At 45.6% G+C, this 25,363-nt stretch overlaps 1 protein-coding gene and 1 non-coding gene across 4 annotated transcripts; one reads left to right on the top strand and one right to left on the bottom strand.

Moving 5' to 3' along the window:
- Positions 1 to 38: 38 nt before the first annotated feature.
- On the bottom strand, positions 39 to 3,694 carry TMEM86A (transmembrane protein 86A). Of its 3 annotated transcripts, none has more exons than XM_055581325.1 (4): positions 3,528 to 3,694; positions 2,598 to 2,741; positions 1,152 to 1,416; positions 39 to 787 (listed from the first exon to the last, which is right to left on the bottom strand). In XM_055581325.1, exons 1-4 carry the CDS (start codon positions 3,546 to 3,548, stop codon positions 351 to 353), a joined length of 867 nt encoding a protein of 288 aa, XP_055437300.1. In that variant the 5' UTR covers positions 3,549 to 3,694; the 3' UTR covers positions 39 to 350. The 3 variants fall into 3 exon arrangements, with proteins under 3 accessions (XP_055437300.1, XP_055437301.1, XP_055437302.1); XM_055581326.1 differs by having other exon boundaries at positions 2,598 to 2,717; XM_055581327.1 differs by lacking the exon at positions 2,598 to 2,741 and having other exon boundaries at positions 3,528 to 3,693.
- A 3,967-nt stretch (positions 3,695 to 7,661) lies between these two features.
- Positions 7,662 to 7,735, top strand: TRNAE-UUC (transfer RNA glutamic acid (anticodon UUC)). The gene has a single exon. It is a non-coding gene; the product is annotated as a tRNA-Glu (tRNA).
- Positions 7,736 to 25,363: the final 17,628 nt, after the last annotated feature.

Raw genomic sequence — 25,363 nt, 5'->3', positions numbered from 1 at the left:
AGTGGAAGTGGGTGAGTCAGACTCTTTCATCTAGTAGAAGTGGGGGAGGTCAAAAGGCTGAGCACCACAGCCCTCCAGAGGGGCTCTGACAGTCCAGATGGGGTAGAGGTGGGAAGATCCTGGCTCCGGCGAGGAGCATTAGGCTGGCTTTTTTTAGTTCTCAGCATGGTCCTGGACCACTAGCTTTGCTAGAAGAATCTTTTTTCTGCTTATCCCTCAAACTTGCACATTTCACAGGTGGTACCTGCTGCCCCAGGTTGGTACTGTGGTCATCTCAAGCCAGCTCTGGCAGACTCCCAGGTTCTGGACTCCAGTCCCAGGAGAAGAGAGAGGTGACCAGAACCTGACCCTCATTTGGCCTTGCTCAGTCGGTAGTCCTCCACTGGCTCCCGGCTCTCAACAGCTGACAGGGCGATGAGCATCTGGGCGGCGTAGTAGGTGGACATGATGAATGCCCGCGAGTAGGGCACAGGGAAGCAGAACTTGTCGAGAGCGATGGTCAGGTCTGAGACAATAAATAGCAGTGCGCCAGTGCCCGCCGCTAGCTCAGTCCAGCGCCAGGCTGCCCCGACCAGCTGTAGCCCCGCCATTGCTCGCCAGCCCATGAAGCCGATAATGGCCACATAGACCCCCACTAGGTAGGTGAAGGCACCTGTGAGGTTTGGGTAGAGGAAGGCATAGCTCAGGCCTGACAATATTACCATCAGCAGACCTGTCCGAAGACCCAATGGCCGCATGCCAAAGGCCGAGGCGTAGAGCATGTGGGTCACGGCAAACATCAGCACACCTGGGAGTGAGAGGGGATGATGGGATGTTGAAGGCAAGCTCAGGTGAGAAACGAGTAACAGGAGGTAGGGGTAGGAGTGGAGTGCTTGGAATAACCCAGGAGCTCTCACGGGGGAGTAACAGGGGTGGGAAGAAATCCACGAAGGCAAAGATACTTCCAAACTCTCCTGTGGTACTCCAGAACCGATCACCGTATCACTGGCAAGGTCGTTTGCCAACAGGGGCCCCAACAGTCTTTGGCCTCAGAACCCCTTTAATTCCCTATGTTCTTGTTTTAAAAAAAAATTATCTTTCCTAAATCCTTGGACCCTCCCCAGGGTCCTCTAGCCCAAGATTCCTCCCAGGTGGCAACTGTGATGACTGACCGTGGACAAAGTAACCCTGGTCCTGCCAGATGAGGAAGGCGTCGCCTATGGCGGAGAAGACGAGCCCCACGAAGATGCGGGTGGCACTGGGATGGGTCAGCAGGAATCCCAGGCCATGGGCCAGGAGGAAGAGCCAGAGGCAGAAGATTGGCAGGCACTTGATGAGGGCGCTGACCCATGATGGGCTGGACGAGGGCAGCCAGAGCACGAAATACACACAGGTAGCCTTGAAGAAGGGCACCAGCTTGGGTCCCTCACTCTTCACCTGGAAGACATGGGACAAAGGCAGCATTCAGAGCATGGGAGCCCAGAGGGGGGCTCAGAGCAGGACCCTCAGCCCAGGCATTCACCCCAAGACAGGCCCACCTCCAAAGCAGGGAGGACTGACACAAACCCAGTGTGACCTGCCCCAAACAGCCAGTGTGAAAGAGCCGGTCATTAACTTGAGGCTTAAATGATTAGGAAGACAAAGGGCTCCATTGAGCCTGCTACTCACTTCCCATTCTTGGCCCTGGGGCAGGACCAAAATAGTCACTGGGCAGAAAGCAGACTTTGGGATAGTGTCCCATCCTGCAGCCCAAGGCTTCTCCCTTTCCGCCCCCTCCTTCTCCCCCTACAAAGCCCCCTCAGCCTCTCTCTGGCAGCATTAATCTCCAGCTGTCTGGAATAGAGTGGAGTCAGCAGCAAACCATAGAGATACCACAGCTGGCCAACTTGTGATCCTCAGCAGTGGGGCCAGGACACGGGCCCGGCAACACCAGGTGAGTGCCAGGAATGCGTGAGAATGAGCACTGTCAACCATCTCAGCTCCCACTGGCTCTCTTCTCAGCCAGCCTACAATTCAGCCTCCACTCTAGCTGCCCTAGCCTAAAGGTACCATCAAGGACAAGGAGAGGAGACAGGGATGCTGCCTAGAGAAATGCACCCATGAATGGGGAGCAAGAAAACTGTCCCTGAAATACCAGCAATCTCAGGGGTTGGGGGGTTGGAGAAGGTGTCAGTCAATCTCATTTCCCAAAAAACAAGAGCAACTTCAGGCACATCAGAAAGAGAGGCAGGAAGAGGAGGCAGGGTTCTCTCACCAGCTTTTGATCTGAAGCCAGCAGTCAGGCTTGGAGGAGATGAGGAACTGAGAGGGGGAAGTTAGAGCAGCTGACTGGGTCTCAGCCGGATTAGGGGGGAGGGCAGCTTTAAGAAGGGTTGTTTCCCAGGCCATGCAGGCACTCTGCAAGCTCAGGGAGGGAGCTGCTGCAAATATTCTGACTCAGATGCCCTGAAGCTGTTTTTCTTGGACATTTGGTACTGGGGCTCAGAGAGTGATGCAAGAAGCTGACGTTCCCGGTATACTCATGCTCTGCCCAAGAGACAGGTCTCTGGCCCAGTGAGCTGCCCAGCACAGGGCTACGCGTACACACTCAGACTCTCAGACCTCCAGGCCGTGGTTACCTGGCACTGAACAGACTGTGATGAAGGAGGCTGGGAAGAGGCAGATGTGGATCCAGGGGCTAAGCCTGCCCTTGCTCTGCCAGGGGTGAGAGCAGTGAGAAGAGACGACAGAGTTCCTTCCTGCGGAGATTTCCCTAATGCAGGCTGGTCAGGGCAGGGACACAGGCAGAGGAGGAGATAGCTTATCCTCACAGTCCCCAGATCTCCCCAGCCTCACATGCCAGCCCTTGGAAGCATCTACTCCACAGCCCTCCCCCAGGCTCCCTATTCCCTAGAAGAAGAAACAGCAGTAGTAGCTGGGGAGGCTTTGACAGTCTTGGAGCACCCAGCGCTAGGAGTAGGGGAGGGGCGGAGAAGAGACAAGAGTTCAGGTGAGAAAGTCTGAACAAGGGGTGTCAATAGAGAACGACCCCTTTTCCCCTCTGCGCGTGATCCAGGCTGCCTAGACTCAGAGGCGTGACCTACACTGCCCGAGACTTGTTGTAAAGATGAGAAAAGGGAGGGAACAAATTGGGAAAAAGACTCCCAGGAGGTCCCAGCCCCGCTCCCGCTCTCCCCCTCTTCTCTGCGGTCTGCCCACGCAGAGCCGGCGGCCCGCTGCCGTCCCCTTCCTCTCCCAGGCGGGCCACCCGGCCGACCCGCGCCAGACACACGGAGATCAACAAAGTCACGCTTCCGAGTCACGTGCCCGCTGTTTTCCTCCCTCCCGCGGACCGGCAGGGGCGCGCGGAGGAGGGGCGCCAGAGTCTGGGATGCGGGGGGCCGTGACCGCGCCGCCTCCCGCCGGGGGGACGCGGGCGGTCGCAGGATCCCTGCCTTTCCTCGTCCCCACCCCGCCCCCCCGCCCGCGGCTTGGCCTGCCGCAGCTCAGTCCCCAGGCCGGTGGGCTCCGGCCGCGCCGGACACTGGCTCGCTCGCTCACACACTCACCACAGTGACCGGGGACACCATGGCGGTGGCGGCGGCGGCTGGCACCCGGCTCCGGGAGGCAGCGGCCCGGGACGCGCCGCAGGTGAGGAGGCGACGAAGTAACGAAGCCCCGGTGACCGACGATACCTCCCGCGCGCCGGGCGCCGGAGCTTCTGTCTGCGATCCCCGTGACGTCACGGCAGACACAGCCAATGAGAGGGCTGGAGTCGGCCGGGGCGGGGGCGCAGAGCAGGAGGGGGGCCGGCGAGTCGGGAGAGGCCCCGCCCCTCCCCTACCCCACCCCCACCCCACCCCCATCCTCCCACCCCACCCCCACCCTCCTATACCCCATCTTTACTGTCCCAGAGAGAGAGGCTCTTCAGGCCGCGCCCCTCTAGGAGTCCGTGCCAAGGCCTCCTGGAACCTAACTGTGACCCCAGGCGTTGAGGAACGACAGAGGTTGGCTAAGAGACACTTTCCTGTCCCGGACACAGGGCTACACACATTTTTCTCATAAACCGAGGTAAAATGCAAAGACAGATTCCCTTCAGCCTTTAAACATGCAGTCCACATGGACACATTTGGTTAGACCCACAACCTTCACTGTACATAAATACACATCGAAATGGACACACGATGGTCCGTAGACATACAACTTTTTAACATAAAAAGAGACATATAGCAATCCATAGACCCGTGTGTGTGTGTGTCTCACAGTTGTGTCCGGCTCTCTGTGACCCTTTGGACTGTAGCGCGCCAGGCTCCTTTATCCATGGGATTCTCCAGGCAAGAATACTGGAGTGGGTTGTCATGCCCTTCTCCAGGGGATCTTCCGAACCCAGGAATGGAACCAGCGTCTCCTGTGTCGCCTGCATTACAGGCATATGCTTTATCCACTGAGCCATTGGGGAAGCCCCCGCAGAGACCCATACATATGGACAAACACATACAGGATCACAATTACCCTTAAGCACCAAACAAATACATAGACACAAAACTGACAGGCCCAGATGCACATATATCCTTCAAGGTGAAAAGAGAGACACATATATAAGCATGCAGCAGCCTATAGACCCACAACAACCACAGTTACTCAATCACCCTTAGACACATATCTCTAACAACGCAGAGACACCTTAACACCCATAAGAACACACCAGTAATGATGTGGCAGGCAGGCAGACAGGCAGACCTGAGCATACTTAAGGACCCAAAGGAGTATGAACGAACTCTGTCAAAAATGCAACTTAAGCAGATTAATGCTGAAAGAACACAAACTAAAGGTACACAAGCACATTTGGAGCCAAGCGCCTTCAGAATCCTGGGAATTAGATGAGAGAAGTGGGAGGCAATCAAATGGTCCCAGTCTTCCCACTTCCATGCTGTGTGGTTGGGTGAATCATATCCCCCATCTGATCTTGATTTCTTCATATATGAGTGGATGATCTCCAATGTTCCTCCCAAGCCCAACATGTGTAGGATAGGGAAGGGCAGGGGCTGCTGGTGTCAGGAAATTTAAATCTAGAGCTCTTCCTGGAGTGGTAAAACTGGCACTAAGTCCCAGTCCATTTGACTGCCTCCCACTTCTCTCATGTAATTCCCATGATTCTGAACATGCTTGGTTTCAAATGTGTCCATGTACCTTTAGTCTGTGTAATATCAGCATTAATTGCAGATTTCAGAAACATCTTAGAGGATGTCCCAGTGGTCTTTGATCGGCTGCAAACTCCAGGAGATAGTGAAGGACAGGGGAGCCTGGTGTGCTGCAGTCCAAGGGGTGGCAAAGAGTCGGACACGACTTAGTGACTGAACTACAACAACAAAGAGGGAAGTAGCTGTGTGTCAGCCTTTGGGAATTGAGGTGGAGTAACCAGCCCTACTTATCTCTAATTAGCAGCCATAAAGGAATTTTCAGCATCATGGAATAGTGACACCATAATACTTAATTCTTCCTTGTGCTGGCTGGGGAGAAGCCCACAGACTGAGATCTCCTGTAAGCCCCTCCCGCAATAGGCCTCTTTTATTTTTTTTGGACCCTGCCTACTTTCCCTAAAGCCAGTGTGGTCCACATGACACTCTCTCAAAGCCAGGAGCAGCCCTCTTCTAATGAAAGAATTGACAGAGATTCAGAGCCAGGGAAATAAAGGTGAGAGTTGGCAAAAACTAGGGCTGAGGCTCACTCTCACTCTTCCCCTATCCCCTCCAGCTCTTTCTACAGAGTCCCAGTGGTATGAACTCCTCTTGTTCTACTTTCCTTCTAGTCAGGAGCTGTGGGGAAACTCACCTAACCAGAATGGGAGACCAGAATTGCTGCTGCCAGCTGCTTTCTCTCGCGCACACACACACACACACACACACACACACACACACACACACAAACACTCTTACCACGTGTGCTGCTTGGAATGAACACTGGATTAAAAGTTACAAACACAGTACTAGCCCTTCCTCCTCTGTGACTTACTAGTCATATAAACAGGCACATCACTCCACTTTTGTTTTCTTATCGGTAAAATTGGGCCAGAAGATATGTGCAAATGTGTCAGCTTTTGACCTAAACCCTTTAATGTCACCTAAGGGATAATTCTCAGAGAGTGGCCAAGTTAGGGTATTTTTCATTTCTCTGGATGTTAGTTTCCTATCCATAAAAATGAAAGGACTATCACAGTGGTTCTCAACAACTATCAAAATTACTTGGGAAGCTTTTTAAAAACATAGATACCCTTGTCCCACCCCAGACCTACTAATTAGGTGGCACAGATTGTAATAAACTTGAATATATCAACACCTTTGACTTCCCTTGGTGGCTCAGATGGCAAGAATCCACCTGCAATGTGCAAGACCTGGGTTTGATCCCTGGGTTGGGAAGATCCCCTGGAGGAGGGCATGGCAACCCACTCCAGTATTCTTGCCTGGAGAATCCCCATGGACAGGGGAGCCTGGCAGGCTACAGTCCATGGGGTCGCAAAAAGTCAGACATGACTAAGCAACTAAGCACAGCAAATTGATAAAACATGAGGCCTAGAATTGCAATCCACAGGGCTGTATCAATGTCTGATTACTGAATAGGCAAGAATCAATTATATAAAGTGAAAGTGAAGTCGCTCAGTCATGTCCAACTCTTTGTGACCCCATTGACTGTAGCCTAGCAGGCTCCTCTGTCCATGGGATTTTCCAGGCAATAGTACTGGAGTGGACTGCCATTTCCTTCTCCAGGGGATCTTCCCAACCCAGGGCTTGAACCCGGGTCTCCCGCATTGTAGACAGATGCCTTACCGTCTGAGCCACCAGGGGAGTCATCAATTATATAGGTCGTCCACAAAGCAGGGGCATCTCCCCTCTGTGTTGATTATTTTGTTTGCCCTTCTACCACCCAGATCCTTTCTTGGTCCTTCTCTACCTTGCTCCTGGAGGTTGACCTCTATGAACTGTATCACTAGGGTTCACTTGTGTTCTGGCTTCTGCGCTCAGCTAATAAATGGCAGAGGCAGATCTGTGGTTGGAAGAGAACGTGGTTGAGGTCCCCCTCCACCCACCACTAGTCTGCTGAGTGAGACTGAATTTCCAATAGTGACTGTGCTCTTCCATGGCTACAACTCCAGGCTTCCACCCTGGACCCCTAGGGTTGGCAACAGCTTGCCGCTATTGCTAGTCTTCAACCCTAACTGATTTGTGGCTAGTTGTTGCTGTTCAGCTCTGACTAGTTTCCTTAACCCTGCCCACATCTCTGCCATCTCATAAGTTATATTCTTGAATCAGCAACCTGATTGATAACAGTCATCAATGAAGCAGAGGCACTGCCTCCTTCCCCTAAGGAAAGAGCTTATCTAATTTCATTCCTATGAATAAGATTTCTTACTTGTTTCAAAAATGCAACTGTATGTACTGTGTAGTGTTTTTATGTTGATTACATAGTATAACAGGCAGAAAATGGGATAGGGCTTCCTGAAATTAGACATCCCGTCCTCTCTGTACCCAAAACTACCTATTTCACACAACTTGGTAATTTTCTTTTTGTTTGCTTGTCTCCCCTATCAAAGTTTGAGCATGTTCATCCATTCATTCAACAAATGTTTATTGTGCACTAAGTATGTCCTAGCCACTATGTTAGATGCTGGGGTTTAAAACCTTCTGTAAGATATAGGTTCTAGGAACTCCCTGGTGGTCCAGTGGTTAGGACTCTGCACTTTCACTGCTGAGGGCCCAGGTTCAATCCCTGTTCCAGGAAATAAGATCCCACATACCGGGCAGTGCAACCAAAAGAAAAATAAATATAGGTTCTGTCATGGAGTTCAGTTCAGGCAGCCAAGTAAACAACAATTAAAGGGGCGTGGTAATTTAAATAATTGACGTATGAAGGTTGTGTCCAACTCTTTGTGACACCATGGACTGTAGCCTACCAGGCTCCTCTGTCCATGAGATTTTCCAGGCAATAGTACTGGAGTGGATTGCCATTTCCTTCTCCAGGGGATCTTTCCGACCCAGGGATCAAACCTGGGTCTCCCGCATTGTAGACAGACACTTTACTGTCTGAGCCAGCAAGGAAGTCCTGACATCAAAAAGACATCTAAAATAATCTTTTAGCATGCCTTGAGGAGTTAAGAAAGCTGAGGCTAAATCTGCAGAGATGAGCTGGTCTTCACTGAGTAGACACCGATGTTCTAGGTGCCAACTAAAAATTATCACTTGCTTTCTACCTCTACAAGGCCACTAGCCACTGCAGTCTCTGACCTTTAACACACTGTGAAAGGAGATCAGGGAGGAAACCAGGAATGAGGCCCTCTGTGCTCTGGAAAAAACTAGCAGAACAGGCCTTCAGATAGTTAGATATTTTCAGGAGATTTTATGACCCTAATTTCCTGCATCTTCTCATATCTAGAAAAGCACTAAACTCATTAACAGAGGTATCTGCTCCTCGTGACTAGCAGTAAATTTCTCATGACTAGCAGCAACCCTCTGCCCAATATATGCACGTATCCCCCTTCACTAAAATCATATATAATACTGTCCCCTGCCACACATTTTTGAAGCAGTTCTTCAGATCTGTCTCAAACACTGTCTCCCAGGCTATAGTCTTCATTTTCCCCAAATAAAACTTAACTCACAACTCTCATATTGTGCTTTTTTTTTTTTGGTCAACATAAGACAGAGGGAATTGCATGTGTACATAGAAGCACAAGAGACACACTGAATTCTGGGAAATACCTATCATCTTGGGGAGGGCTGGGGAGTAGAAAAGGTGAACCTGGAGAAGTAAGAAGGAGCCAGGTCAGAAAGGATCTGAATGTTCTGCCAGCCAGTTTGGACTTGACCTAACAGACGACAAGAAGCCAGTTGGCTTCTATTCCTATGTCTTCTATTTCTATGATTGTTTTCTGTTCTCACACACCAGATACATGGAGGATACACAGAAATGGTGACTGATCATTAGTCTGGGCTTGCCTTTCTTCCTCTTTTGGGGCTTTTTCTCACCAGTAGCCTTCTCCATCTTTGATCACCATAGTTTTGCCCTGGGATATTCTCTACTCACTTGGTTTGCCCCACTTGGCATTGTAATGCAGCTCTAACCTGTTTCAGTTCAGTTCAGATCAGTCACTCAGTCATGTCCGACTCTTTGCAACTCCATGAACTGCAGCACACCCGGCCTCCCTGTCCATCATCAACTCCCAGAGTCCATCCAAACCCATGTCCATTGAGTCGGTGATGCCATCCAACATTTTATCCTCTGTCGTCCCCTTCTCCTCCTGCCCTCAATCTTTCCCAGCATCAGAGTCTTTTCAAATAAGTCAGCTCTTCGCATCAGGTGGCCAAAGTATTGGAGTTTCAGCTTCAACATCAGTCCTTCCAATGAACACCCAGGACTGATCTCCTTTAGGATGGACTGGTTGGCTCTCCTTGCAGTCCAAGGGACGCTCAAGAGTCTTCTCCAATACCACAGTTCAGAAGCATCAATTCTTCGGCGCTCAGCTTTCTTTATAGTCCAACTCTCACATCCATACATGACCACTGGAAAAACCATAGCATTAACTAGACGGACCTTTGTTGGCAATGTCTCTGATTTTGAATATGCTATCTAGGTTGGTCCTAACTTTCCTTCCGAGGAGTAGGCGTCTTTTAATTTCATGGCTGCAGCCACCATCTGCCTGTTTACCTGATTCCTCACCTACTGCTGGATCTCAGCTAATTTCTCCATGACTGTTTCAGATCCCCAGCACACTTCTAAACAACTCTCAAAGCCACCCTGCCCCATCCAATCCCTGCCCCACTTGGACATCTGGGGAGGAAAATCAGACAATGATGAATAAATATTAAGGAGGGTGTGATAAGTTTAGATGTTCCTATAGCAATGCAGGGGGAGTGTCTTGGCGCATTGTCAAAAGTGAGCTGAATGTGTTTGCCAAGTAGAGGCATTTGGGAGGACTCGGTTACAAATCTGGAGCTCAGAACACAAGGTGAAAAGACAGATAGAGACTTGGAAGCCAAAGCCAGTCTGAAGACTATATGGAAGCAATTAGCCAGGGAGATCTTGAGGAAGGAGAGAAGGGGGACTAGACCAAGCCCTAAAGGTCATATTTCAGGATAAAGAAAAAAAGAGGAGAACTGGGAAGGAGACAAACACACAGGTCAACAGTCATGTCAAAGATGTTTCTGACACCTCCAGTACACTCATGGGGAAGAGACAGACACACCCAAAGAAGCATATGTTCACATAGATGATCTATGGTATTTGTGGTTTGGCTCCCTCCTTCCAGAACAGGTGACAGATGGTGGTTCTGCTTCCTTATTGGAGTAGTTCAGAAACTTTGAAGACAGAAGACAATGACACATCTTCATTCCTCACTGCGTGTTCCACTCTCTCAACTCCAGCCCAGGGCATTCCTGAAGGTCTCTCCTGCCCTGTCTGCTTACAGGAGTCAACCTAGGTGGACCAAATCCCAGTGTAACCCATCCTCTGAAGACACTGGTTCCAGAATGCCTCTCTCCTGCTTGACTCCACCTGAACTGTGAGCCCTGGGGTAGCTGATATAGCCCATGATTCATGGTCTGCTCCTGGAGCCTCTAGGAAAAGGACAAAGATTTTTAGCAAAACTTACCTTTCCAGACCCTCCATTAGGAATAAATTTTAATGCTGTCTTGAGATAACTTGTGGGTTGGTATCCCTAAGGACATTCTGGGCTCTTTGTTTGGCTTCTGGGCTTGAGGCCAGACACATCTGGGTTCTTACCCTTCTTTCCTTTCCTTTGTCTATTGACAGGGACATCACTGACCTTAGACATAAGTGGATTTCTCTAACTGTGAAACTACCAAATCAAGGCTCTCCTGATGGGGTTCAATGCAGGGATGCCTAGGAGGGATACCTAACTTTGGTGAGATATGTGGAATTAGAGGACCACCAACACCCGAGAGTCTAGCATCCCAAACTCTGTAGAGTCCAAGTGTTTCAGTCACTCCGTGTGTTGAGGCCATCCAAGTTCAGCTGTCTCACTAACAGCCTCAGTCCCTCCCCCCACCACCCAACATGCTCCCTCCATCCAGACCCTAAGCTTTCTGGCTTGTGCATTTGGGTGGCTCCTTCCGCTATTAAAAAGTAAGTTAGTATGAGGAAGCAGAAGCAAGAAAAGTGAAGTGGCTGGGGGTTAAGCAGGAGGAAGATTTTGAGAAACAAACAAAAACCTAAAAGATCCCACTCATCAAGCCTCAGGACACTGAATGAGTAGTTCTGTCCTCAACCTCGGCTCCCTTAGGCTAACTGTCCAGAGCAGACCCTCCAATCTCCTCCTCTCAAAGACTGTATCTTCCCAAACAGATGAACTCCTTTCACTGGACTCTGCGTCTAGTTACTTCGCTGAGATACAGTCATTCATTCATGAATCTGGTATTTATCAACCACTTACGATGGGCCAGGCTAGATCTGTGTCACAGATATGAACAAACAGACCTTTCCTATCCTTGTGGCACTCACAATCCATCAGGACAAGCTGATGCAGTGACCACAACCTCAGCCTCCCACCTCCACTCCACACCTCTTCCCTAGGTCTCCAAGACCAGAAAATTGAGCAGGGACAGCAAGGGCTGGCGGGACCTTCCCAGCGTTTCCTCCTAACTGGATGGGAAGTGGAGCAAATTTGTCTATGAGGCTATTACAAAGAACCTCTTTTGACTGTGAAAGTAACATATTCATTATGAAAAACATGGAAAATATAGAAGAGTATAAATAATAAGAATCACCTATAATGTCACAGTCCAGAGATAATCCCAGCTGAATGTTTTGGTATATTTCCTTCCAATTGTTTGACATGCATATTTTAAGTTTAAACTATAAATTCATTATAATTTAATTTTCCCATATTGCTGAATATGTAGATTTTTCGCTAGTACAAATGATGCTGTAATGAATCACACAGTACTCCACACAAATCTTTACCCACATCTTTGATTATTTTCTTAGGAAAATTTCTTAGAAGTAAGATGATTAAGCCAAAGCAAAGTATTATATTTATGATTCATAAACATCTCTCCAGCATTTAGTAATGCCAAAATTACTCCCCAAACAAACCTTTTTCCTTTTTTGATGACTATGAAGCACAGTAGTTCAGCTGGGAAATAAGCATATAAATTCTTCACTTAAGCCTGATATAAAGATCACATTTCTGTTTAATTAATTTCCTAGAAGATCTACTTCCTATACTAATAACAACAAAAAAAAATTTTTTTTTAATCAATAATAACAAATGTTTTTAGTGTTTGCTATATGCCAGACACTGTATTGGATACTTTCCCTGTATATATACAGGGGAAAAAAAACAATAAATAAACTGAATTATATAATATTTTATATTTATTGTATATGTATATAGGTGCTTTTGAACTGTGGTGTCAGAGAAGACTCTTGAGAGTCCCATGGACTGAAATGAGATCCAACCAGTCCAACCTAAAGGAAATCAGTCCTGAATATTCATCGGAAGGACTGATGCTGAAGCTGAAGCTCCAATACTTTTCGCCACCTGATGCAATGACCTGACTCATTGGAAAAGACCCTGATTCTAGAAAAGACTGAAGGCAGGAGGAGAAGGGGATGACAGGGGATGACACGGTTGGATGGCATCAGTGACTCGATGGACTTGAGTTTGAGCAAGCTCTGGGAGTTGATAATGGACAGGGAAGCCTGGTTTGCTGTAGTCCATGGGGTCACAAAGAGTCAGACACGACTGAGTGACTGAACTGCACTGAACTAAGTCATTTATATTTATATAATAATTCAGTTTATTTGTTTATTTATTGTTGGGGTGTTTTTTTTTTGGCTGCCCCACATAGTTTGTGGGATCTCAGTTCCCTGACCAGGGACTGAAACCATGCCCCTTGCAGCGCAAGTGCAGAAGCCTAACCAGTGGACTGCCAGAGAATTCCCTATATATTTTTTAATTCTTATAGTATCTTTTTTATATAGGCACTATTATTGTCTCCATGAGTAACTTAAGGCTCAGAGAGGCTAAGAGACTTGACTTAGGTCACGTACAAGGAAACAGAAATGATAAATCTCCCAGAATTCTTTAATTAACATTGGCCAGAAATTATATCTGAAGCCAGAGGCCACAAACTTTAATTTCCCATTTAATGAGGAATCTTGAAAAGAATAAGATGACTGTTGACACAGCTGCTTGGAGACAAAGTTTTCAGCTGGCCTTACATCTTGGATAGATAATTTAAAGACTAGAGAATATTTACATATCATTATCATAAAATTTATGTTAAATCTATGTTAACTTATAGCCTGTCATTATAAAGTTGAGCTTCTAAATTTGTTTGCTAAGAGGCAAAGAACTTCCCTGTAATATGACAGGTTGGTTTTCATGGTTTCAAGGATTGCTGACTAAAAACATTTACCCCATAAATATTTTTTAAAGAAATTACTTTTATTAAGATGTTTTTTGTATGAAACTGGGTTGTTTACTCAAGATGATAAACTGTTTTTCATAAGGTATTGTATTGATTTGTCATAATTAACTCCTTATGACTTCCTTAACTTAATTAAGTAAATTTACTGGTAAAGGTGACTGAACTGCCTTTGGTATCTGTTCCCATGGTGCCTACGTCAATTTGTTCTTTTATAGCTGTCATCTCAATTTATAATTATGGGCACAATTAAATGAGACTATTTGATTAACTTTCCCCCTACCAGATTAGAAGTTTCCTAAGAGATGAGACCATGCCTGTTTCTGGTCATATCATATCACCAATGTTTAACACAGAGCCTGGCACATAGTAGCTGCTCAATAAATATTTGGCAGATGAATGAATGACTGTCTGATTAGACATGCCATATAGCCACTGAGGGAGGAGAGCTAAAAATGATGAAGAGGGAGAAATAGAAGGACTGGGTTTTGTGGCCACAGTATGAAAAGCCCACTGGTAACAAGTCACTTAAGGGGCTGAAAAAATGGAGCCAATTATACAGTAAAGCAGTTGCTCTCAAACTGTTTCTTAAGGTTCTGTAAGTTGCCCTGAACATGGTTTTGTACCACTTAAAATAATCCTAGACTTGTTCTCAATTTTAATTTTCTCAACTTAAATTTTTATTTTCATGTTTTTTTTTAACTTTTTGATAACCACTATTCATTATCTATACAAAGACCTAGCATACTGTGGCATGTTAGATAACATATAGTCGCTAAAAATTTAATGTATCAGTGCTCCATAAAGTTCCTGAATACCAATATGACAGCCTGTTTGAAAAAACAATCTGGGAAAGTGGGTTGCGGATGGCAGGATTTGTTTTTAGGTGGCAGGGGCTAGGAGACCGCACACTAAAGCTTCAAAGCACCTTAGAACTGTGTTGTGGGGGATGCCCAGATAGAATGTTGTCCCAGGAAGGCCTACATCTGACCAGAGAAGAGTCAACTTTTTTGATGACCATCTTATCCCACCAGCTTGGGTTAATCTTCTAGTTAATTACCTAGAAATACCTTTTTCCATCCTTTGACTTTGTAATTTTTTTGTATCTAAATTCAGGACTTGGCATTTTTCCTACTATGTTTAGTCCTTATTGATTCTTGTCCACGGCAGCCTTGTGGGTGCAGATTCTGGCAGTAAGTTCCATAGGTTCTATCCATCCTCTTTGCTGCTGCTGCTGCTGCTTCTGCTGCTGCTGCTAAGTTGCTTCAGTCGTGTCCGACTCTGTTCGACCCCATAGACGGCAGCCCACCAGGCTCCCCCGTCCCTGGGATTCTCCAGGCAAGAACACTGGAGTGGGTTGCCATTTCTTTCTCCAATGCATGAAAGTGAAAAGTGAAAGTGAAGTCGCTCAGTCATGTCCAGTTGTTAGCGACCCCATGGACTGTGGCCCACCAGGCTCCTCCATCCATGGGATTTTCCAGGCAAGAGTGCTGGAGTAAGTTGCCATTGCCTTCTCCAATCCTCTTTGCTAGTGACTGAATTGTGTCTCTCTTCAAATTCAAATATTAAAGCCCTGACCCCCAATATGATGTTACATAGAAATAGGGCTTTCGGGAGGTAATTAGGGTTAAATGAAGTCATGTGGGTGAGACTCTCTTGACGGAATTAGTGCCCATATAAGAAGAGACATTGCCTTCGGCCTCTCCCTCTATCTTTCTGCCCACCACTGATATAACTGCTAGAAGAGAGCAATCAGAAGGCCAGGTAGAGAGCCCTTATCAGAACTTGACCAATCTGGCATTCTGATCTCAGATTTTGAACCCCTACAACTATGAGAAAATAAATGTCTACTCTGTAAGCCACACAGTCTATGGCATTTGGTTACAGTTGCTGCTGCTAAGTCGCTTCAGCTGACTCTGTGCCACCCCAGAGACGGCAGCCCACCAGGCTCCCCCGTCCCTGGGATTCTCCAGGCAAGAACACTGGAGTGGGTTGCCATTTCCTTCTCCAATGCATGAAAGTGAGAAGTGAAAGTGAAGTCACTCAGTCGTGTCTGACTCCTAGCAACCCCATGGACCACAGCACACCAGGCTCCTCTGCCCATGGGATTTTCCAGGCAAGAGTACTGGAGTGGGGTGCCATTGCCTTCTCCGCACTAACATTTAGCAAATCAATTAAAATCATAGGCTCTGAGGCCAGAATGTTAGAGTTCAAGTCCTAATTCTATCATCTGTTAACCTCCTGACCTTGAACAGTAATTCAACCTACCTGTGCCTGTTTGCACATCTATAAAACAAAGTGATCATATGAGTTAATATATCTATAGTACCTGGAATGATATCTAGCACATAATAAGGACTCGGTAACTGTTACCATTATTACTACTCTGTCCCAGGTACAGTGCTAAGTATTTTGTATATTATATCTTACAGAATTTTTATAACAATCCTGTGAAGTGGGGATTACCATCTCCTACATATAAGAAGCACGCCTGGTCACTCTATTCTTTTACTAGTTTTCTTGTCTTTTATAGCATCTATTACCTTTCCCATGACATTATCTATTAGTTTTCTTGTTTTTTTCTGTCTCCCAAACACCCTGTCATACCTGCTAGAATGGAAGCTCTTGCAGATAAGGGACCTCGTCTTGTTCACCACAAAATTCTAGTACCTAGCAAGTTCTCAATAAATATTCTTTAATAAATATGTAATTGACTGATTGAATGAAATGAATGAATGAAAATAAGCAGCTTAGGCACAGAGAGGTGAAATTGCTAGGCCACAGTCACACAGCAAGGAAGTGGCAGAGCCTGGCTTAGACACCAGGTCCAGTTGGTTCTAAAAATCTGTTCTGTCTTTGCTGCAGCAGAGATGAGCACTGTTGGAGGAAGAAGTTGGGAGGGGGGAGTTAGCTAACATTCAGCTCGCTAAATCAGAGCTTCCCCTATCTCTTCCCTCAGGTCCAGTCACACTTCATGGCCAGTAAAGTCCATGTTCACATCCAGCAGCCTTCAGGACCTGTAACCCAGTTCTACCTTGCCTCTGTAAGAGGCCTGTGTGAGATTTCACAGAGAGAAAGCCTCAAGCTATAGGAATGGGCCCAGCTCAGGAGTGCAGAGGCCTAGGCTAAATCCCAGTTTAGCAACTACCCAGTGTGAGAACATGCCCTTTTTTTTTTTTTTTGGCCCATGTCGAGGCTTGCAGGATCTTTACCACTCATCCTTCTCTCTTGGCTAAGATGAGTGACTGTTACTTGTCTTGTTTATCAATGACAGATTTACTATTGTTCTAGTCCACTGTCTCTGAAAATGAGATTTATTGTGATATTCTGTCATAGAATTTCTACTATTTAAAAAATTTTATTTATTTATTTATTTAGCCACACCATGCAGCTTCCTGGATCTTAGTTCCCCGACCAGGGATCAAACCAATGCCCTGAGCAGTGAATGCTCACTCAGTTAAGTGAGTCTTAACAGCTGAAATCAGAGAATTCCTGAGAACATGCCTCTTAAACTCTCTTAATCTTTCCTTTTCTTTGTTATCATTTCTGCTAATGGCATCATTTTATTGACACAAGTTGATAAACTCACCAAAAAGGGAGTACTATTTTACTACCAATTAACTGTCAGAAGGCTGCCTTAGCATTGCATGCTAAGTCGCTTCAGTTGGGTCAGACTCTGTGCGACCCCATAGACAGCAGCCCACCAGGCTCCTCTGTCCACAGGATTCTCCAAGCAAGAACACTGGAGTGGGTTGCCATTTCCTTCTCCAAAGCATGAAAGTGAAAAGTGAAAGTGAAGTCGCTCAGTCATGTCCAGTTGTTAGTGACCCCATGGACTGCAGCTCACCAGGCTCCTCCGTCCATGGAATTCTCCAGGCAAGAGTACTGGAGTGGGTTGCCATTGCCTTCTCCATCCTTAGCATTAATTACGCCTAAATTTTAATATACTGAAACTTGGCAGGAATTCTCCAAAATGTAAGTGAAAAATATTATGTTGAATGGCCAACTAATTTAGCTACTCTGGGTACATTTGGGAGTACATTTTGGGGAAGAAATATAAATAATTTTGTCTGATAATTAAACCAAAGCTCAGTTTTAGTTAAAAAAATTTTTTTATTTGTTGTTAAAGTAACTGGCTTATGATATCTTCACTTAACATTTCGGATATTCTATTACAACTTTTGTAAGCAAAACTATGGTATTTTAGCACTCTTGTTGAACTTTAGTTTTTCCCTTGTAAAATGGGGACAATAATCCCTACCCCACAAATATGCAGAGAAATTCACACAGAATAATGTGTGTTGAACCCTTGGAAGAGAGTGTAATACATAGTAAGCTTCCCCAAAAAAGTACTTGTATTAGTTTTCTATTGCTGCAGAACATATTACGTCTAAACTTAAACAACAGGCATTTCTTATCTCACGGATTCCGAGGGTCAGGAATGCAGAAGTAGCCAGCAGAGATTATTGGAATCAGTCTTGCATGAGGTTGCGGTCAAGCCTGGGGCTGCAGTTATCTCGGGGCTCAAATGGGGCTGAAGAATCCTCTACCAATGTCACTCACATGGTTGTTCACAAGCTTCAGTTCAGTTCAGATCAGTCACTCAGTCCTTTCCGACTCTTTGGGACCCCATGGACTACGGCACACCAGGCTTCCCTGTCCATCACCAACTCCCAGAGCTTGCTCAAACTCATGTCCATCGAGTTGGTGATGCCATCCAACTATCTCATCTTCTGTAGTCCCCTTCTCCTCCTGCCTTCAATCTTTCCCAGAATCAGGGTCTTTTCCAATGAGTCAGTTCTTCTAATCAGGTGGCCAAAGTATTGGAACCTCAGCTTCAGCATCAGTCCTTCTAATGAATGTTTAGGACTGATTTCCTTTAGGATTGACTGGTTTGATCTCCTTGCTGTCCAAAGGACTCTCAAGAGTCTTCTTCAGCACCACAGTTCAAACGCATCAGTTTTTTGATGCTCAGCCTTCCTTATGGTCCATCTCTCACATCCATAATATTCTAGGTTCCTCCTGTCAGTAGCATCAAAAACCCCAGTGGCAGTCTTTTGGACTCTGTGGGAGAGGGAGAGGGTGGGATGATTTGGGAGAATGGCATTGAAACATGTATAATATCATATATGAAACGAGTCGCCAGTCCAGGTTTGATGCATGATACTGGATGCTTGGGGCTGGTGCACTGGGACAACCCAGAGGGATGATACGGAGGAGGGCTCAGGATGGGGAACACGTGTATACCTGTGGCGGATTCATGTTGATATATGGCAAAACCAACACAATATTGTAAAGTTAAAAACAAAAAACAAAAAACCCAGTGGTTGGGCTTCCCTGGTGGCTCAATGATAAAGAATCTGCCTGCCAATGCAGGAGACATGGGTTCGATCACTGATCCAGGAAAATTCCACATGCCGCAGATCAACTAAACCAGTGCACAATAAACTATTGAGAACATTCTGGACCTGGGAGCCGAAAGTACCAAGCCCACATGCCACAGCTACTGAAACCGGTTCACCCAAGAGCCTATGCTCCAAAACAAGAAAAGCCACGGCAATAAGAAGCGTGTACACGACAACTAGTGAGTAGCCTGGCTCTCTACAACTAGAGAAAAGCCGGCACAGCAATGGAGACCTAGGACAGCCAAAAACAAATAAATAAATAAAATTATTTAAAAACAAGAAACAACCCAGTAGCTCACATGATCACAAGCTCCTTGTGAAACCAGAAAAGTGATGACTCAGACTGTCCTAATTGAAATAAAGTACCCAGGTGAGGAGAGGCTTCAGGCCCTGCCCTGGGCTGGCCTCCTTCACCCCAGTTTGTATTAGTCATCTTATCTTCTGGCTGCCCAAGAAGCGACCAATGGGCAGAGTCCCTCCACAGTAGCCTCTTGAGTACGGAGATTGTGGGCACTTCTCTAGCTCACCCCAAGGTAGGCCAGGCATCCTAGGAGGCAGAGGTTTTCCATGTGTTCTGGACAGACCTTCCCATCTTGCTGCTGCCTCTTGACTCACGCGTTCCCCAGGGACTAGACCATTTTTCTTTTCCTATCTCGTTTTTGGACACATTGCCTTCTATCTTTTAGCTGGACTTGGACATTCTTTGTCCCTTCAGATTTCCTGTGTTATTGCTTAGTCACTAAGCCCTGTCTGACCGTTTTTGCAACTTCCATGGACTAGTGCACCAGGCTTCTCTGTCCATGGGATGTCCCAGGCAAGAATAATGGAGTGGGTTGGCATTTCCTTCTCCAGGGTATCTCCCCAAATTTCTACTTTATTTTAAATTGGTAAAGGCTATACCAACATAAGGTTTAAAAAACGAACAAGTAAAACTGATACAGTGGGTAGTAAATTTCCTTCTCATCCCAGACCTCCTGCCCATCCCAGATCCCTCTGTGGATGGTTTCTTGGATGTCCTTTCAGAAATGTTTTATGAATTTCTAAATACATCTCATTCCCTCTCTGTTACATAAAAACTGAAAAAAATCTGTATAATGGTGTGCACATTGCTTTGTTCACTTGGCAAAATACCTTGGATTTTGAAAACTTATCAACATATAGATCTACAGCATTCTTTAAATGATTCCATAGTATTACATCATCTGAATATGTTATCATTTATTAATCATGTTCCTTTGCTTGAATGTTTAGGCAGTTTGTTTGCCTTGGTTTTAGCTAATACAAAAATGAACATCTTCATATGTTTCCACCTATATGTGAAAGCAGATCTGTCTGATAGATCCATAAAAGTTAAATCACTGGTTAAAGGCTACATGTCCTTAGTCACTCAAAGAGTAGTTTTGTCCTCCTCTTTGCGACCCCATAGACTACAGCCCACCAGGCTCCTTGATCCATGGATTCACCAGGCAAGAATACTGGAGTGGGTTACATGCCCTCCTCCAGGGGATCTTCCCAGCCCAGGGATTGAACCCGGGTCTCCAGCATTACAGGCGGATTTTTTACTGACTGAGCCACCAGGGAAGCCTATGAATTTTTAAAGGCATATAAAGGTTACATGCATTTTTAAATTTTATATTAATCCAAAGATGATTAATCCAAATCCAAAGATATCCAAATACTCACATAGTATTTCCTCATCCTTTCATGAAACTGAGTTTTTAATCCTTCTGATATTTTTATTTTTGCCAATTTGAGAGTTGGAAAATACCTCATTTTATTTCAGGCTTATTCATTTAATTACGAATGGGATTGAGCTTCGGTTCATGTTTATTGGTCATGAATAAGCTGCTCTTTTTCTGTGAGCTGCATGCTCTTTTGTGATTTGATTTAAAATTCTAGTCTTGATGGACAGCAGTCCCAAAGCCTTTTCCCAGGCCTGCTCTGCAGACACCCGCAGCTGCTCCAGCCCGCCCTACTCAGTCCTCTACTGCCGCCTAGTGACAGGGGTTGGCTTTACCACCCACCCCCACCGCTCTAATTGCCTATTCCTCACTGGGGCCAATGGCAACCCACTCCTGTGTTCTTGCCTGGAGAATCCCAGAGACGGGGGAGCCTGGTGGCTGCCGTCTATGGGGTCACACACAGTCGGACACGACTGGAGTGACTTAGCAGCAGCAGCAGCAGCACTGGGGCCAGCTCCCTGTGCTGGAATAAGACCCTTGGTTCCTAGGTACCTCTTTAAGTACATTAAAATGCAAGACCTCCAGTTAATATGAATATCAGATAAATGACAAAGAACTTTTTAGCTGGTTCATACTTGTACTAAAAAATTACTCCTGGTTTATCTGAAATTCAAATATAACTAGGTGTTGCATAATTTATCCTGCAATCCGATTCCAGATCTTTGAAAAATTTGAGTTCCCAGCCTCACCACGCCTTACCTCCCTTATTCTCAGACAGTTCTACTGTATCACATTCCACCCCAGGGGTTTTCAAGATGGTGGTTGCAGGTGATATGTGAATTACCGTGGCTCTGGATTTAGAATCCTAGCTCCAGCCCCTTACAAGATATGAAATCTCATCAAAGTAACATCCGCTCTGGTGCCTCTGTTTCCTCATCAGAAGAATGTTTCCCTCATTGTGCTGTTTTGATGACTAATAACATTAAAGCTACAATTTGTTAGGCACTAAACACTTTACATGTGTTGATTTCTATTTTCCAGGCAAGAACACTGAAGGATCTTCCTGACGCAGGGATTGAACCCATGTCTCCTGCATTGCAGGCAGACTCTACCATCTGAGCCACTACAGAAGTCCCCATGATCATTATTAGAGTAAAACAGACAGAAATTAGGGGACTTCTCTGGTGGTCCAGTTGCTAAGGTTTCCAGCTCCCAAAGCATGGGGTCTGGGTTGGATCCCTGGTCAGGGAACTAGATCTCACAAGTGGAAGCTAAGAGGTCACGTGCTGCAGCTGAAATTTCCATATGCTGCAACGACAATTAAAGCTCCAGTATAGTGAAATTAAGACGAGGTGCAGCCAAATAAACAAATACCTTTTGTTTCTGTTCAGTCTCTCAATCATGTCCGTGACTCTTTGAGACCCCATGGACTGCAACACACCAGGCTTCCCTGTTCTTCATCATCTCCTAGAGCTAGATCAAACTCATGTCCACTGAGTTAGTGATGACATCCAACCATCTCATTCTCTGTAATCCCCTTCTCCTACCTTCTATCTTTCCCAGCATCAGGGTCTTTTCCAATGAGTTGACTCTTCGCATCAGGTGGCCAAAGCATTGGAGTTTCAGCGTCACCATCAGTCCTTCCAATGAATATTCAGGACTGATTTCCTTTAGGATGGACTGGTTTGATCTCCTTGCAGTCCAAGGGACTTGCAAGAGTCTTCTCCACCATCACAGTGGAAAAGCATCAGTTCTTCAGTGCTCACCTTCTTTTTGGTCCAATTCTTGCATCTATACATGACTACTGAAAAAACCAAAGCTTTGACTGTAAAATAATGTCTCTGCTTTTAAATATGCTGTCTAGGTTTGTCATCGCTTTTTTTCCAAGCAGCAAGTGTCTTTTAATTTCATGGCTGCAGTCACCATCTGCAGTGATTTTGGAGCCCAAGAAAATAGGTTGTCACTGTTTCCTTTGTTTCCCCATCTCTTCGCCATGAAGTGATGGGAACAGGTGCCGTGATCTTAGTTTTTTGAATGTTGAGTTTTAAGCCAGCGTTTTTCACTCTCCTCTTTAATCTTCAAGAGGCTCTTTAGTTCCTCTTCACTTTCTGCCATAAGGGTGGTGTCATCTGTGTATCTGAGGTTTGATATTTCTCCCGGCAATCTTGATTCCAACTTGTGCTTCATCCAGCCCAGCATTTCTCATGATGTATTCTACACATAAGTTAAATAAGCAGGGTGACAATACACAGCCTTAACGTACTCCTTTCCTAATTTTGAACCAGCCTGTTGTTCCATGTCTGGTTCTAACTATTGCTTCTTGACCTGCATACCAGTTTCTCAAGAGGCAGGTAAGGTGGTCTGGTATTCCCATCTCTTTAAGAATTTTCCAGTTTGTTATGCTCCACACAGTCAAAGTCTTTAGCATAGTCAATGAAGCAGATGTTTTTCTGGAATTCTCTTGCTTTATCAATGATCCGATGGATGTTGGCAATTTGATATCTGGTTTCTCTGCCTTTTCTAAATCCAGCTTGGACATCTGGAAGTTCTCAGTTCATGTACTGTTGAAGCCTAGCTTGGAGAATTTTGAGCATTACTTTGCTAGCATGTGAAATGAGTGCAGTTGTAGGGTAATTTGAGCATTCTTTGGCATTGCCCTTCTTTGGGATTGGAATGAAAACTGACCTTTTCCAGTCCTGTGGCCACTGCTGAGTTTTCCAAATTTGCTGGCATATTGAGTGCAGTGTTTTAACAGCATCATCTTTTAGGACTTGAAATATCTCAGCTGGAATCCCATCACTTCCACTAGCTTTGTTCATAGTGATGCTTCCTAAGGCCTACTTGACTTCAAACTCCAGGATGTCTGGCTCTAGGTGAATGATCACACCATCATGGTTATCCTAGTCATTAAGGTCTTTTTTGTATAGTTCTTCTGTGTATTCTTGCCACCTGTTCTTAATATCTTCTGCTTCTGTTAGGTCCATACCATTTCTGTCCTTTAATGTGCCCATATTTGCATGAAATGTTCCCTTGGTATCTCTGATTTTCTTGAAGAGATCTCTAGTTGTTCCCATTCTATTGCTTTCCTCTATTTCTTTGCATTGTTCACTTGGGAAGGCTTTCATATCTCTCCTTGCTATTCTTTGGAACTCTGAATTCAGATGGGTATACGTTTACTTTTATCCTTTGCCTTTCACTTCTTTTCACAAGTACTTTTAAAAAGACAGAAATTATAAAGATATTATTTAGACATTTAAAAGTTAAATACTAGGAAAGCATCCAGAAGGATAGAGTATGGTTGCTTGCAGGGGGGAGGGTGCACTCTGAAGAGTATGAAGAGGAGTAGATAAAAAACTATTCTTACTAAAAATAATCTTAGTGCACTTAATTTTAATATTAATTAATATTTAATTTAATAATTTAATGATAAAATTTAAAACCAAATGCATGCATGCATTGTACTCAGTTCAGTTCAGTTCTGTCGCTCAGTCGTGTCCGACTCTTTGCGATCCCATGAATTGCAGCATGCCAGGCCCCCCTGTCCATCACCAACTCCCAGAGTTCACTCAGTCTCACATCCATCGAGTCCGTGATGCCATCCAGCCATCTCATCTTCTGTCGTCCCCTTCTCCTCCTGCCCTCAATCCCTCCCAGCATCAGAGTCTTTTCCAATGAATCAACTCTTCACATGAGGTGGCCGAAGTACTGGAGTTTCAGCTTTAGCATCATTGCTTCCAAAGAACACCCAGGACTGATCTCCTTTAGAATGGACTGGTTGGATCTCCTTGCAGTCCAAGGGACTCTCAAGAGTCTTCTCCAACACCACAGTTCAAAAGCATCAATTCTTTGGCGTTCAGCTTTCTTCACAGTCCAACTCTCACATCCATACATGACCACTGGAAAAACCATAGCCTTGACTAGACGAACCTTTGTTGGCAAAGTAATGTCTCTGCTTTTTAATATGCTATCTATGTTGGTCCTAACTTTCCTTCCAAGGAGTAAGTGTCTTTTAATTTCATGGCTGCAGTCACCATCTGCAGTGATTTTGGAGCCCAGAAAAATAAAGTCTGACACTGTTTCCACTGTTTCCCCATCTATTTCCCATGAAGTGATGGGACCGGATGCCATGATCTTCATTTTCTGAATGTTGAGCTTTAAGCCAACTTTTTCACTCTCCTCTTTCACTTTCATCAAGAGGCTCTTTAGTTCCTCTTCACTTTCTGCCATAAGGGTGGTGTCATCTGCATATCTGAGGTGATTGATATTTCTCCCAGCAATCTTGATTCCAGCTTGTGCTTCCTCCAGCCCAGCATTTCTCATGATGTATTCTGCATATAAGTTAAATAAGCAGGGTGACAATATACAGCCTTGACGTACTCCTTTTCCTATTTGGAACCAGTCTGTTGTTCCATGTCCAGTTCTAACTGTTGCTTCCTGACCTGCATATAGGTTTCTCAATAGGCAGGTCAGGTGGTCTGGTATTCCCATCTCTTTTAGAATTTTCCACAGTTTATTGTGATCCACACAGTCAAAGGCTTTGGTTCAATCCCTGGTCAGGCACCCCACTCCAGTACTCTTGACTGGAAAATCCCATGGACGGAGGAGCCTGATAGGCTGCAGTCCATGGGGTCACTAGGAGTCGGACACGACTGAGTGACTTCACTTTCACTTTTCATTTTCATGCATTGGAGAAGGAAATGGCAACCCACTCCAGCGTTCTTGCCTGGAGAATCCCAGGGACGGGGGAGCCTGGTGGGCTGCCGTCTATGGGGTGGCACAGAGTCGGACACGACTGAAGTGACTTAGCAGCAGCAAGATGTTTTTATGTGCTCATGAAAAGACTATGGGCCCTAGGCATTGTACTCAGTCCAAGGAA

This window comes from Bubalus kerabau, chromosome 5 (genome assembly GCF_029407905.1).
Source record: "Bubalus kerabau isolate K-KA32 ecotype Philippines breed swamp buffalo chromosome 5, PCC_UOA_SB_1v2, whole genome shotgun sequence".
Taxonomy (NCBI): domain Eukaryota; kingdom Metazoa; phylum Chordata; class Mammalia; order Artiodactyla; family Bovidae; genus Bubalus; species Bubalus kerabau.
Note: the sequence above shows the minus strand (reverse complement) of the source record. Positions and strands in the feature narration are given on the sequence as shown.